General features: G+C 40.3%; 1 protein-coding gene and 1 non-coding gene across 11 annotated transcripts in view; one reads left to right on the top strand and one right to left on the bottom strand.

Moving 5' to 3' along the window:
• Nucleotides 1-16,074, bottom strand: part of ABLIM1 (actin binding LIM protein 1) — a 282,459-nt gene that overhangs the window by 209,508 nt on the left and 56,877 nt on the right. Inside the window, exon 1 of one of the 10 annotated variants that reach the window (XM_074373565.1) lies at nt 2,366-4,658. The exons of 1 other annotated variant lie outside the window; for it this stretch is intronic. In XM_074373565.1, the coding sequence (XP_074229666.1) occupies nt 2,366-2,423 (58 nt within the window). In that variant the 5' untranslated portion in view covers nt 2,424-4,658. Of the gene's footprint in view, nt 1-2,365; nt 4,659-16,074 lie in introns of those variants that run through there. 8 more of the 10 variants (XM_074373566.1, XM_074373571.1, XM_074373570.1 and 5 more) reach the window with 8 other exon arrangements.
• TRNAG-ACC (transfer RNA glycine (anticodon ACC)) lies at nt 7,151-7,225 on the top strand. The gene has a single exon. It is a non-coding gene; the product is annotated as a tRNA-Gly (tRNA).

Genomic DNA, 16,074 nt, shown 5'->3' with positions numbered 1-16,074 from the left:
GTCAGATTTTCACATAAAATAGAAGGCTGGGTAGCTCATGTGTCTAAATTACTATTAATTGTATGCAAACTCTAGCTCTAAGCACATGCTTTAGAGCAGAAGATGGTAAATCGCCATATCAAAGTCATCTAACTAGTTAATGCTTTCAAGGTGTGCCAAGATTGGGGGGACAGATATAGCTCAGTGGTAGAGCGCATGCTTAGTGTGCATGAGGTCCTGGGCTCAATCCCTAGTACCTCGGTTAAACAAAACAAAACAAAACAAAAATAAAAGGGTGTGTCAGGAGAGAAGGACAGGGTGATGCACTCATTAAGGAGGAATGGATGAACAGGTGAAAATGTGGTTGCTTTAAAGCACTGGGGACCCAGCTACCAGTAAAGACACCAAATTTAAGCATGGTCAAACTTGTTTATTACACAGCCCTTCTTTTTTTCTTTTTTTAAAAAAAAAGGTCATTAAAATATATTGTCAATATTCCCTATATTTTCAATACTCCCTATGGAGAATACTTTAAAACAATGCAGAGTCGTGAAACCCCTTATGTCACAAACATAAGGTGTGCCTGTTTTTAGGTCTCAGAATAATTTACCAGCTTCCAATTTACTTATGACTGAGATTCAAGTCAACTGTTGAGTGTTCTCGGGATACACTCTCTGTAGATTCCAGCTGGCAGCCAAGCGGAAAGACTCCAAATACATTAAAAAATATGCCATGGAGTGGAAAGGAGGGGACTAGTAAAAAAAAAATGGAGAAAAGAAATGAAATTCTTTTGAAAGAATTTTTCTTTCCAGTTTGACCACTAAAAAATATAATCAGATAGACTTACTGTGTTAACTTACAGTCTCTCTGTCATTAAGATATTCCAAAACCTGCCCTATCTTTCCTGGAAATCAAAACTAAAATCCACCCTTGTTACAATGCAAGGAAACCAGAGGGCTTCAAATTTATTCAGAGAGAGACATATAGAAATCTTGAGATAGTCTAGTTTTATCTCTAAGACCCCTTGAATCATAGTTTCCAACTCTAAATATCAGTAGTGTATTCATACTAATTAATATGTACAATGTTATTATTAAAATTCAGATTCTATCTTCAAGGAACGCCCAGAGAGCGTCAAAGAATCCAGGGGCCTTTTGTAAACATCAGGTGATGTTACACTTTAGAGAGAACAGGGGAGGGAAAAGTTGAGGCTCAGTTTTTGGCTTACTGCCCACACGGGGACAGTGTCAGCTTTAAATTTAATCATTCTGATGTTTGTCAATTTTTGCCTGTCCCGTAAATGTTAATGATAGATTGGTTTAAAAAAATATGAAGCCACATTTCCAGATTTTTCAATCAGCATTGTCTTTCAAAATAATGTTCCTCTACAGGAGAAAATCTTACGGCACAGAAAGCCACCATGAATTATTCATCAGTTACAGAGTGTGCCAACATTCACTTCCCTTGTATCTTTCAACAAGTGTGCACATGTGAAGTGCAGCACGCCTTGGCTCCCCATCCTCCAGGACCTAGGTGGGAAGGCAAACTCAGACTCACTGGAAGTTCTGGTAAACTGAGAAGAGCAGAGCATTCCAAAGTGAAGGTAGGAGAGTACAAAGCGTATCTGCCTTGCATGGAATTACCTGCTAGCCTACTCTCCAGAAACCAAAATAAGTTACAATCGCTTATCTTAAGGAGTCTCGTATCAAAAGAACTAGCATGAATCGATGCGGTTTGCTGGTTTCAGCACAGCAGCCAGCAGGATCGCGTTGGGATGCCTCTGAGGCTGTGGCGTTGGCTGTCTGTCCCTGGGGATGCTGAGCAGGGTAAGCTGGGAACTCAGCCTCACCGGGAACAAACTCTGCCATACAGCCTAACTGTAGGGGGAGCATTCTAGGGGCGGCATCCTTAACTCAAACAAAGTACCTAGTGTGCTGATCTATGGAGACAAAATCTACATCATAATGTAGGAGGATGAAAGAATTCATCTCAAAGCTATGTGAACACAAAGGTACTGTCAGAGAAATGGGGGATGAAAGGAAAAGGGCACGGGGAGCAGAAATGGGGTCACAGATGTTTGCCCACAGTCACTGAGGACTCCTTTTAAAGTGCTCCAATAGACCAACCTACCTAAATTCAATTTGAGTTGGATTCCTGCTACAAAACCATCATATCCATTTTTAAATTCCATTACATTAATGATATCTAGAAACATGTTAATATAGAGCATATGCATCTTATACAAACCCATTATGCACATAGATGGCTCATATTGTAAGCATACAACTATTTTAACCAATGGAAAAGTCCCTGCATCTCTTCTCATCTTTAAACACAGTCTACCCAAACAGCACATATGCCGAGTTGACAAAACGGACAGTCAAACCTTGGTTGTCTTTGAGGATGTGGTGAGGGTCCATGAGCTCAGTCAGTTCCCAGGTCATCAACGTGCACAAAGCCCTAAGACTGCAGCCTTTCCTCCCGACGTGGCTGGTACACAGAGGGACCGCATCCACTCCTCAAAGGAAAGGCCTGGGCCCTGGCTCTCCTCCCACGAGTCTGTGGGCTGGGGTGTGCCACCCAGAGGGTGTGTCATCGCCAGCTCAGGAAGAATGAGGAGCTTCCCTGCACGATTCCAGCTCCTTCCTCCAGGACAGAGTTCTCATCCCCTGATCCTCCCTACTCTGCCTCCCACCAATTCTGAAGACCACTCTGACCAACACATCAGTTCACGATGTCACAGCTGCAGAAAACTGTCCTTTCTGGGAAGACACTATTAAAACACGCCCAGCATGTCCCATGGGTTTTCCTCCACTCTGGCACGATTTGGAATCCAGATTTTGATCACTGTGATTGCACAATAACTCAAACACAGGAGACAAAGAAAGAAAAGGGTCGATCTTCCCCAGCCTTCTGCCTCCTCTTTTCACTTAATGAATTATCATCTCGCCAGATGGGCTTTTAGGGTTTTTTTTTTTTTTAACTAGGATTTAACAAAAATACTCCAACTAGGGGAGGCTCCTTTTACTATCAGCCTGGCTGCTCATCATGGCTCTGGATGTTGTTCCCTGACAACGCTGCTCTGAGACCCGCCATGGACTCCAAGCCTTTTTATATTAGGTGCAGGCTGTCGGAAAACAGTGGCCTCATCCAGAAAGGCTCGGGAAAGAAGCACTTTTTTCCAGGGGTCAGTTAATGCCTTGATGCTGGGTTGGATTACCCATCACCCACAGACCAACTTTTCTCCCAGTGAATTTTGAACACCAGGGCTTTTGCAAATTGGAAACGTTATGAAGACACAGTTTAAATGGGAAAAGACACTTAGGACAAATAACCCCAGAGTTAGATAGGCATTTACAGGCTAAGACGTAGAAGGAAATTGCCACAATTGTTTTTAAGTGTGAGGGTAGATCATTTAATTCCTGCATTAAAGACAGAAGCACCAACACCCATTCTGAGATATTAATTCGGTATAAGACCCATGATCTACCCATCAAAAGGAAAGACTACATGATCACATTGTTTAAATTTAAAGCTTGATGAACTGAACATTCCCAGGTTACTGTTTTCTCCATCTAGGTGGCTGTTTCGTTTTGAAATGGCTCAGGAGACAGTCACATTCCTGAGTTGCCCTCCCCTCCCTTCCTCGAGTCCAGCCACCGCCTGGAACTCTGTGCCCCTGATAACGTCCTCCTGACTTGGCCGAAGCACCAGGCGCCAGACAAAGGATCACAACTGGACCACTCGTTGATAAAATGCTTGGCATTTGCAGAGCTGTCATACGTTAGCTGCTGCCAAGAGGCCAGTCGCACTTACTGAAGCCTTCCGATGACACCTCATGCTCAGGATTCTCATGGCAGTGACTTCAGAGTTTAGCCCTAATGTTTTTTTGTTAGTGTCTTGGGATTCTTACCATAAGGATGGAACAAAAGTCTTAAATTGCATTTTTTTTTTTTTGGTTAGTCCTCATTTCAATTGTAATGGAAGCTGGTTTTTCCTACTCCCTTGAAACCTCAGGTTATAATCCCTCACTGTTCTTAAATGAAAGGGATATGGGCTCTCCGTGTGCCAGCCACCTTGGGGAAGGAAAAACCACGTGTAGGGCTGGAGCTATTTCCTGGGGCTAAAACAGGATTCTAGTTTTAAAGTACCTTGCATGGGCTCCTTGCCTTTTGTAAGGCAGGACAGCCCGGAGAGGGGGTGGGGGCACGATCCAAAGTGGAAACTTCGACTTTTTGAACAGTTAGCCAATAAAGTAGTCCCTTCCTAGTCATGGTCCTCCGAATTTGACTTCTGTTCGTTGAACCAGAGATACTCCAGCAATTTACTGGAATCCGTAAAGCAATTGCTTTAAAACTGTTTAAAATTCATGACCGTCTTCCAGTTCAGTGGCAGTGGTGTTCCTACACTGTCATTCTGAACTCAGAGATACTGCTATGCGTTGCTGATCTTACATCACTCAGTCACCTGAGGAAGCTGGGGGAGAAGTCTTTCCCAAATGATGCTCCTCAAAGGTCTTCCTAGGAAAGCGACTGACTGACAGCAAGATTAGTAAATTAAAAATGCCTTACATTGCATATTCACCTATATTTGAGAAATGCTTCATTAACATTGTTAAACAGGTTTCTTAACCATGGACTTCTCAGAGACATTAATAAGCATGTGTGCCTTGTAACTCTTTTAAGAGGAGAATGAGGTAAGAAGCATTTCCTAAATTTACTGGACCAGAGAACACCCAACTCCAGCATGAATATTAACTGACCACAACATAGGGCTTGGAAACACCTGTTTTAACTGACCGCAACACAGGGTTTGGAAACATAGCTCCAAGGAAGGAGAGGGCTAGAAGGGAATTTGTAGACAATTTACTTCATAGTGTCAAAGATGAGAAATCTTCAAACCAGAGGCATATAGGATTGGCAAGGCCACACAAAATGTATGAGGGAAGAGAATGCTGACTGGCAACATTCGGTTCTGATGTTTGGACGGCTATGATAGACCACAGTGCCGGGCTCTGTTTGCCAGTCGGGTATGGTCCCCAGTGATGCTAACCTGGTAACAGAGATGCTGTGTGTTCCTAGGCAAACAGCACAGCAGATTATGTTAAAAGACCGAGCCTAGGAAATGATGCCTACCGTAATGTAATTTATGACAGAGCTAAGAGTGAAAAATAGCAGATATTAATAACAAAACATGCACAGGGCCCTGGCCTCATCTTTAAACTACGCAGAGGAGACAGAAACTTGAAGCAAATTTGATTCCATAAGAAAAACGATTCTATTGGGAAAGATGGAAACTAGATTTCTCAAAAGGTCATATTCAATAAAGAAGAAGACCCCTCTAGACCCTAAGTAGAAAGGCACAGGGAAAAAGAGTTTCGCACTGATTTATCATTTCCCTTGAACTTGTGTTCCAGGGACATTCAATCTAAGCCCAGATAATTGCCCCCGACCCAAGCTCAGCTACATGACCCCACGGGAAAGAACAATTTCAAGAACTAAAAGAACTTGCAGTTCACCACCCACTGAAACAGAAAGCTCTCTGATGGTGGTTTCATCCAGATACGGTCTTGAAGGCACACAGCTAGCTCTGTGCTTTGAGACCTGGTTTCTGCTGATGATTTCCAAGTGGATCCCATGTCATTATTTTTGTGGCTGGCAATGATATTTCATGGACTTTACTAAGAAAATATCAACGCCTACTACATATGCTCACTATATACCTCAGTTTCATAAACTGCAAATAGATCAGCCTCATGATCATTCACAGCTCACATTTACCAATGGCTCACTCTCTGCAGGTATTAAACAAAGATGCTCTCATTGATTTCTTATAACCCTCTAAGGCAGGGAACATGATCGTCTCCGTCTGAAAGATGAGGCAACTGAAACAGAGAGAAGTTACAGAAATTGCCCAAGGTCACTCCACTAACGAGAGATGCAGCTGGGACTTGGACACAAGCAGTCTGAATCAGAGACCATGCCCAGGATGCTAAAACTCCCTCAAGAATATTAAACAGCTCAGGGAAAATCATTAAATCAGGGAGGATGCCTAAGCCACGTCTATGCCTAAAATAGTGATGGGGTGACCCATGAGTTTAGCAGTATAAAAAATAAAAATATATCCAAGGCTGCTAATGCCATTTGCAAAAAGTCTGAATGCTGAAGTCTGTTTTGGGAGGGGTGGGGTTCTTATTATTGACATAGAAAAAGTCATTTTTCTGAGTCACACCCTGTTTTCATGGGAGTCTCCTGAATTAATTTCCTCAAAGAGACTTCTAGCTGATGGGTAGTATTTGTCTCTGCAAAGGTGCAAAGGCTGCAGGGAGGGGACAACCATCATAGCAGACTGCTCCCCAAACCTCATGCTCACTATGTAGAAAAGTATCTCATGTTCTGGTTGGAACTGCCTTCCAGCACTTACTAGACCCAACTTCTTGACGTGTCCCTATTGCTAATTCACCAAACTGACTTCTAAATCTGTAAAATGGGCCAATAATATCTGCTCTATCTACATCAGAAGAGGTGAGATAACAGGGCCCACCCATATTTTCTATCAATTCTTTTTCTTTTCTTTCTTTCCTTCTCTTTTTCTTTTTCCCTTTTCTTCCCCCCCCCTTTTTTTTTTGTCCACTATTCATCAGAAAGGATTTGAGATGAAATCCCCAGCATACAGAAACTGGACTCCCCACATCAAACAGTACGCTGGATGGAAATGGGGTGGCTGGTACCTGGGAGTCTGACACCTGACCTCTCGAGTACCCTAATCAATGCTTGATGCTGCCCCTGACATCTGCGGCCACCACCCCAAAGTGGGGCTAACAGTTATTCTGTCCCAGGGACTAAGACAAGCATTTCTTACATTCATCTCTCAATTTTTCCTCCTAACAACCTCAGAAGGTAAGTACTTGGAAGAAAGGTGTTATTATTCCCTCTTTAACAGATGAGATGAAGCCTAGAGAGAAAGTTCTTTCTCTCAGAGTCACAGCTCACAGTCAGCGGAGCAGGAACTTGAACCCAGGTCTGTATGTGTTCATCACTGTGCTAGAGTGAGATGTGATCAGATGGCTCAGTCTCAACATCCCACGTCGCTCTGCCGAGAGAATCCACAGCTGCAATTAATCATATCAATGCTGTTATTTGTGAGAACCTCTTCAAGTAGAGAGGGCTGGGGAGAGGGTATAGCTCAGTGGTAGAGCTGCTGCTTACCATGCATGAGGTTCTGGGTTCAATCCCCAGTACCTCCGTTATAAACCTAACTAAGTAAAAAATCAATAATAGCTTGGCTAGGCTGGGGGGGATTAAAAAGTATTCTGTACTCCCTGCAAAAACAACAGGTATTTCTCCTTAGTGATTCATTTGACACAAATAAACTGGGAGATTCCAACTTTTCTGTGCTTTGAAAAAGTTGCCATGATGAAGTCTAAAAGGAGAAAATTACTGCAGAATGAGGAGAGTCTACCTTTCTGTCATTATAAGAGGATCAAAGATTAAGTTAAATCACAATTTACTATAGTCTGAATTTTTGTTATTTCCACATTAATTACCCTTTGGCTCACAAGTGACATATGGTCATATGTGATCCCACACATAGCTTCACCCCTCGAGAAGGAAGGAGGATATTTACTGACTGTGCTATACACAGCAGGTTATATTTTATATGGAATTTTGTGTTATTAAAGGGTAGGAAAATAGAATAAACACCTAGAAAACATATACTTGCCCTAGAAATGTTACTCCATCATTCTACCTCACCTGTATCTTTCATTCAGTGTGTACCACTAACAGTCAGCTTGGAAGCTGCATTCTGTTTGGAATCTTTATTCAAAATTGGTGGGAAGAGAAATACACCACATTTTAATGAGAATGAGAGTGCTACTTCAAACCACTGACCCTGATTCACCTCTCCAGTGTAATGTGGGAAACTTTACATTTAATTTAACATTCTGCATCACCCTGCCTAGTTAACAGTTCACTGACATTAAAACGTTCTATCTAGTCTTTAATGAAAGCAACCATTTATTTACCGTCTCATGCAAACTAATCATTCCAAAGACTTTCCTCCTGACTTTTGAAAATCTTAATGGTTTGTGTCTGCCTGCTTTCAACTTTCATCTTTTCCAAGATCATCTGTTTACTTTAGCAAAGGCAGTTGGGCTGGTCCGCATATATACATCAAACCTTTATAAACCTAGTCAAAAGTCAGAAAACAAACCAAAATAAAAATCTTTGACTCTGTTCCACATTCAAGAGGATAAGTCTAGTTTAAGGTATGTTTAATGATAGAGCAAAAAAAAAAAAAAAAAAAAAACCCAAACAACAACAATATGCATTTAAACCTTTCAAAATAAGTCAACACAGAGGATGCCTTGCTAACCTTTTAGGGTTCCTAATAACCAACTACTGGGGTCAAGAACAAAACTGCCCTTAGCAGTCAAACACTTCTCCCCCACCTTCTGATACTCCAGGCTCTACCCCTCTGAGCACACGGGGACAGAAAGCTAGAGGGAGCCTGCAGATCATCTAGTCCGGTTGTCTTCAAGCTCATACACAGAATAATAAGGCTTCTCAGGGATTAGTGAGGAATTAGAGGAGAAGGGCTGACTCTGTGCTCCACCCCAGATTTTACCAGAGAAATTTCAGCTCTTTTTTTTTCTTTCTGGGCTTCCAGTTGAGCCTTTATTTGAAGAAAGGGTTCCAGAGCTAAAAACACACACACGCTTTGAACAGTTCCTCTCCTGTCCAACCCTTTCATTTTAGAAAGGAGGAAAACGAAGACCAGTGAGAGTTAGTGACTCGTTCCCGGTTCCAGAATAAGTGAGTGGCCAAGGCAGGGTTACGACCAACCCCGGGATCTGAGCAATGTGCTCCAGCGTGAGCACTTTCTCCAGACTGCTGTGGGCACCGCTCCTAACGAACCCAGCCCCTGCCCACCCCGCCCTCCCGTGAACCTGCTCACGTCTGCCTCCAACAGCTTTTCCTGGAACTGCCCACAGCCCTACAGGGCAGGCTTGCAAGTGCAGGGGTGGCCTTATCCTTCCTCTTATTCTTAACATTTTAAAAGTACTAGATTGAGAGGCCAGGGGCAGGAAAGAAGCAAGAGCCCTGCTAATTTAAGACGAAAAACAAAAACTCTGAGGCTCAGAGAGGCTACATCACTTTCGCACATCCAAGGGGAATGGGAAAAAAGTCCTTTCTGAAGTCTACTCTCTTTCTCAAAATGAATGCCTCCAGCATCGAAATCCTATCTCTGTGAGGTCGGGAGCAGTAATTATCTCTCTTTTTAAGTGAAGATAACTGAGAACGGAGAGGTGAATGAATGAGGTAGAGTGAAAAACCTGAGACTTAGGGCAGAACTAGGTCCATCAGGATTCAAATTTTTCAAATGAAAGAATTCTGCTGCTAGAAATGCCAGCGATAATGTGAGGCTTTGAAGAGATGGGCAGGGGGTGGAGGAACATAGAAAATGAAAATAAAGATTTCCACTCATGAAGTTCTGCACAACCAAACCAAGGGACTTAAAGTTTTAAGCTCTGAAGTCAAGAACTTATTGGGGTGTCAGATTCTCTGGCAAACCAGAACTTCCTGATTTTTCTTGCCATTGCTTGTGACAACTGGCCCTTATCAGCATATCACAGCTAACATCCTACACAATATTATTCTTGCACTCCTGTGAAATTCTCCTAATTACCATCTCTCTGATTTCCCTCACTAGCTCTCCATCGAAGTTTGATACCGAAAGAGTTTAGAACTCAGCAAGATTAGTCAAAATCGTTCCTTGATAGCACCAGTGTCTTACAGTCAAAGACACAGCTTTTTCAATCAAACCATCTGGGCTACATACCCAGGCCCCAATGACTGCCTTCTTCCTCTGTCCCTGAGGGCAGCAGGGAATGAATCAGGATTTGTTGATGAAAGATTCTGTGTTCGTCGGTGAGAGCTGTCACACAAAATATGACAGACTGGGGTGCCTTAAACAACAGAATGTTTTTTCTCACGGTTCTGGAGGCTGGAAGCCCGAGGTCAAGGTGTTGGCAGATCTGGCTTCTGAGGCCTCTTTCCTTGGCTTGCCGACGGCCACTTTCTCACTGTGTCTCCACACAGTCAGCCCTCTGTACGTGCACATGTCTCCTGACACTCTTATGTGTCCAAACTCCTCTTCTTGTAAGGACACCAGTCATATCAGATGAGGGCCCACCCTAATGACCTCATTTTAATTTAATTACCTCTTTAAAGGCCCTATCTCAAATACACTTACATCTGAGGTCCTTGGCGGGGGCGTAGGGCTTCAACATACGCATTTGGGGAGGACACAATTTAACGCATAGCAGATGCTGAGTGGATCTTTCCCCCACTGTCACTAAACCCTAGGGCTGTGTGAGGCCTTCTCATCCAGTATGGGTTCAATAAGAGCAAGAATTTGCAATAATCCGAATCTCTCAGACCCATGACCCAGAGCATTCTAGAGGGAGAAGGAAGAAAACAGGGTTCCAGATCAGACCCTTTCCGGTCTATGGGATCAGAGGAAAACCATCCTCTGCCTCCCTGTAGACCAAGGCAGCCTAGCGTCCTCCCCACCCCCATTCATCACGGGTTCAGGTGAGGCCACTCTGAAGTGAGTTTTTTGGCAAATTTAAATGGCACTTCTAAAACAGTCTGAGTCACAATCACTACTAAAATGTACGACCCGGAAAGAAGAAGCGGAATCTGGCAGCCTGCAAGGCCTCTCATGCCCTGAGGCCCTTGCTCCAGAGTGATGAGGTGCGTGAGTCCTGGGAGCTGGCACTGGGCTCCCCAGGCAGCTGTCCTGTGCAGCAGGGCAGCCAGGGGGCGAGAGCCAGCCCCGGGCCGGCCCCCTAAGCCCCCCATGGCAGCACCAGCAAATGTCAGCGAGTAGGAGGGGGGAAAACCAGCACAGAGGGACCACGTCGGGGGTGCCGGCTTCACACAGGGTATGTGCAAACGGCTTCTAACGACTAATTAGATGGCATGTGCTCACGGGCATCTAAACCATGATGCCACAGGGACAGAGCGAGACTCAAGGGAGAGTGCTATTTGCTAGTAAAATGAAAACCCACGTATCATTTAGTCGAATAAACCTCATTAATTAGATTGCCCTAATTTTCGATTTTAGTAATTCAGCTATTCCTAACATCATGAATTTTTAAACTTTGATCTCAAAACCTTTTCATATTAATAGGAAACTCCATAATCTTCCTTGGGATTTTATAAGGTTATTTTGCCATTGGCATATGATAGATAAGGGCTTTAAAATAAAACGTATTTTAGATTAACATGTTATTAACTGTATTGGAGATTATATTTTAGAGACCTCTTGTACATGCAGAACAATGTAGCTATAGAGGAAAATTACACTAGTTAGAAAACAGAAGGAAAAATTAATCTCCCAAATAGAAATTTCCTTATTAATCTCCCTATTAATTTATTAACACATATAAAGAAACAACTAAGAATCACTAGACATTTAGGGAAAAAACCCAGCACAATAGGGACCAAGGTGAAAATATAAACACATGATTCTAAACAATAGAAAAAAAAAAATTCATACAACAGAAGAGGATCCACATAAAAATTCAAATTCAATCCATATCCTATAAGGTATCTCAAAAGACTATGTATCCATGAAATAAAAATGGGAAATGATTAATGGAGCAATCAGAGAAAAAGGGACTTGGGGAAATTAAAAATAATTATGAAAATAAAAAGAAATTCAATAGGCAGGCCAGAAGAAAATGTCAAGGAGACCTCCAGGAAGGTAGAACAAAATTAAAAAGAGATGGAAACTACGAAAGAAGAACTGAGATGGAGGATGTCCAGATTCCATTTGTTAGGAGTCTCAGAAAGAGTGGACAGAGGAGAGGGGAGAAAATAATAAAAGAGAATGCCCCAGACCTAAAGAAAGACACGGGTCTTCAAGTCAAAAGGGCAAACCAGGTGCTGAGTAGGATGAAGAAAAAAGACAAACAGCAAGGCATATCCTGGTGGAATTCCGGACTTCTGAAGCTACAGAGAAGATCCCCAACGCTATCAGAGACCAAATCCAGTCACCAAGAAAGGAAAAGGGCTGAAGGTGCCGTCAGACTTGACACATTCCAGATTTCAGAAGACAGTGGAACAAAGCCTTCCAATATTTAAGGAAAACATAGCCTTGAATCTGGATATCTGTACCAGGTCAATCAAGCATGTGGGTAAAATAAGACATTTTCTGATATGCAAGGATTGTATTTACCTCTCATGCACCTTTACTGAAAAAAAGTTACTTGAAGGTCGACTCAAACAGAAGAAGAAAACCGGATCCTCAAATATAAAACTATAGATTCCAAGAAAATGTAGAATTAGTTAAGAATAAAATGGTGGTGGTGTTTGGAGGGTGGTGGAATCCCACAATGACAGCTATGCAACAGATCTAGAAACATGGTTAGAACATGGCCCGAGGGTTCCAAGAAAACATCTTTGAGAAAGCAGATTTCATTCAAGTTAGTATGATTAAGAGGATGGAAGATCTTAGTGATGCTATTAATATATTCATTTTTCTTAGCAAAAAAAAAAAAGAATTGGAATTAAAAGCTTTACATAAACTAAAACTCTGTATAAGAAAATCATGGTGCAACTATGAAGTAAACTAAAAAGTAACATAATTTTGAACAACAACAAAAAAGGTTTTTAGAAAAGGGCCCTTTGATGATGATGCTTTGATAATGCTTGAACATTCTCTTAGAGCAAACAGAATTAGTGCCCCCAAATAACTCCTCCTCAGCAGGTCCAATCACATACCTGTTTCTGCAATTAAGAACATTAAAGAAAAAAGAATATTTAAATAATTTTAACATTATAAATGCTTTCTATTGGTTTTCAGATCTAAAGATCAACCTATAATAAAGAAGAAAGCTTTAAAGTAAGAAGAATTACAATATTAGAAACCTTGACAATGTAAAAGTAAGGTATAGAGGAGAAGAGGGCAGGAGAAGAAAAGTGAGGTAAGGGGTGATATTTCCTTCTTTCACGTGATAGGGAGTCAGGAGGTATTATCTAAAATCAGATAAATTATAGCAGTATGTTATTTGGAGTTATAAAGACAACCACTGGTAGATTTAAAACCAATAAAACTCTGAAAATGAGTAATAAAGTTACTAGTTAAAAGACATTGTTAAGAGAAATGCAAATACATTATTTAGAATTATGGTAGTAACCACCAGAAGTAAAAAAACAAACAAACAAAAAACAGTTATATCTGCTATAAACATGCAACACAAGGGATCCTTGCGGTGATGCAACTGTTTTATACCTTGGCTGAACTGATGTCAACATGCTGCTCGTGATACTGTTCTATAGCATTGCAAGCTGTTGCCCAGTTCCAGGCCAAAATTAAGCAAAAGATTTATCTTGGTGATTATATTCTTTACTCTACCAAGCTTAATTCTTAATTCTACTACATTTCTTTTTCCAGCTTTACTGAGGTATAACTGAGAAATAAAATTGTAAGATATTTAAAGTGTATAACATGATGATTTGACATACATACACACTGTGAAAAAATTCCCACCCTCAAGTTAATTAATCCGTCCATCACCTCAGTTACCTGTTTGTGTGTGTATGTTAACATCTACTCTCTTAGTAAATTTCATTTATACAATACATTATTACCAGCTACAGTCACCATGCTATACATTATATCCTTAGAACTTATCCATCTTGTAACTGAAAATTTATACCTTTTTACCTACCTCTCCCAATTTCCCACACCCCCGGCAACTACTACTCTATTCACTGTTTCTATGAGTTTGACCTTTTTTTTTAGACTCCACATATAAGTGATACCTAATACATTTCTAGATGCATAAGCAGTAAGTTAATTTACTATGTATGAAGAATGCATTAGGGCATTAGGGGTAATTCTATTGTGATACTTCATTGAAAAAGGCTGCTCTGCATGAAACACTACAAATAGTTGCTGAGATAAATTAAAGAAAATCTAAATAAATGGAGATGTACATATGTCTATGGATTTTAAGATTCCACATTAAGATATTCATTTCTTTGAAATTAATTTATGGATTCACTGTAACCTCAAAAATATTCACAGCAGGTGTTTTTAAATAGAAATTGGCAAACTGATTTTAAAAGAGACATGGGAACAGAAGAGCCTAGGAATACCAAAACAATCCTGGAAAAAAAAAAGATGGAAGACTCGAATGATTTAAAAAGACCTTCTATAAAGCGACAGTAATCGAGACAGTGTGATACTGACATACTGAAAGACAAATTGATCAATGAAATGGAATAGAAATTGCAGAAAGAGATCCACACTTACATGATCAGTCAATTTTCTATAAAGGTCCCAACCCAATTCAATCAGTAAAGGAGACTTTTCGACAACTGGAACATCTGGATATCCATGTGGGATAAAAATGAACCTCAACCCCTCCCTCACAGTACACATAAAAATTATTTTGAGATGGATCACAGACTTAAAATCTAAACCTATAAAGCTTCTAGAAGTATACACAGAATACTTTTGTTCCCTAGGATCAGGCAAAGATTTCTTGAACACATAGGATACAAGAAACACAAACCATAAAAAACGATAAACTTCATTGAAAGTCAAATTTCCGTTCATTAAAAGAGACTATTAAGAAAATAAAGAGGCCAATCTCAGGCTGGGAAAAACTTTGCAAAATATAAAGTAGACAAAGAACTTGTATCCAGAATATATTTTTAGAAAGCCCTGCAATTCAGTAAGAAGACAAACAACACAATATAAAAGTAGAGTTAAAAAAGACTTGGAACAGCCACTTCACAAAGAAAGGTATGCAAACACCCACTAAATAATTAGCCACCAGGAAAATGTAAACTAAAATCACAATAGAATCCCACTCTACCAAAACAAAATGCTAAATGTTCATGAGGATATGAAACAGCAGAAACTCTAATATGTTGCTAGTGGGAATATAACATGGTACAACAACTTCGGGAAAAGGTTTGGCATTTTCTTATAAAATCAAACATACAGCTCCCCTTTGTCCTAGCAATTCCACATCTATATGTTTATCCAAAAGGAATGAAAACACAAATCTACAAAAAGATTTTTCCAACTATTTTCATAGCAGATTTAGTCATGTTAGCAAAAAATTATAAATAAGTCAAATGTCCATCAATAGTATAAAGAAACAAATTGTGGTATAGCTATACAATGGAATACTACTCAGCCATAAAAAGGAACAAACTACTTCTAGACACAAAGTCATGGATGAATCACACAGACCTTATGCTGAGCAAAAGAAGCTTTACACACAAAGAATACAAATCCTTCATATGAAGTTCTGGGACAGGCAAATCTATTTAGAACTATGGTTGCCTGAGGGTAAGGGAATTCACTGACAAGGGAAACAAGGGACTACTTGGGGGTGTGGAAATGTTCAATACTGTGATAGAAATATGAGTTATGTGGATATATTCATTTGTAAGATTATATAGCTAAGATTTGTACATTTCAGTGTATGCCAATTATGCCTTTAAAAAAGTAACTGTCACAAATAACAGAGGGAGTGGAAGTTTAGATAAAACAAGAATGGCAGAGTATTGTTGAAACTAGGTGATGGATATGTGAAGTACTTTATACTATATTTTTTACCTTTTATTATAGAAATGCTCAAACACACGCCAAGGAAAAAATGTACACTGACATTTAACTTTGTATTATGGCAACATAATCAGATAGATGCTTAGAATTCTAATATTTAAGCTTAAACATTGGACTGGCTGATTTTTATTACTTTTATTCTTTTTTTTTGGGGGGGGGGAATTGTTCAGCTAAAAAAATAAGATTTCAGTCTGCCATTTCCAAGCTTTTCTCTCTAAATACCACGTTATAAGTGAGGAAAATCTCTATTGCTAATAACCAAAAAGACAAATTGCAGATAATCATTAATACATTATCTTTTTTAAAACATTGGCTTTGAAATACCATAGATATTCCAATGACTATAAAAGTTTATTTAGATGAGTGAATCTTATGAGTGTGGTAAAGGTCAACTTGAGAATAAGAGTTTGCAGAATTAAAAACATGCTAATGATA

This window comes from Camelus bactrianus, chromosome 11 (assembly GCF_048773025.1).
Source record: "Camelus bactrianus isolate YW-2024 breed Bactrian camel chromosome 11, ASM4877302v1, whole genome shotgun sequence".
NCBI lineage: Eukaryota > Metazoa > Chordata > Mammalia > Artiodactyla > Camelidae > Camelus > Camelus bactrianus.
Note: the sequence above shows the minus strand (reverse complement) of the source record. Positions and strands in the feature narration are given on the sequence as shown.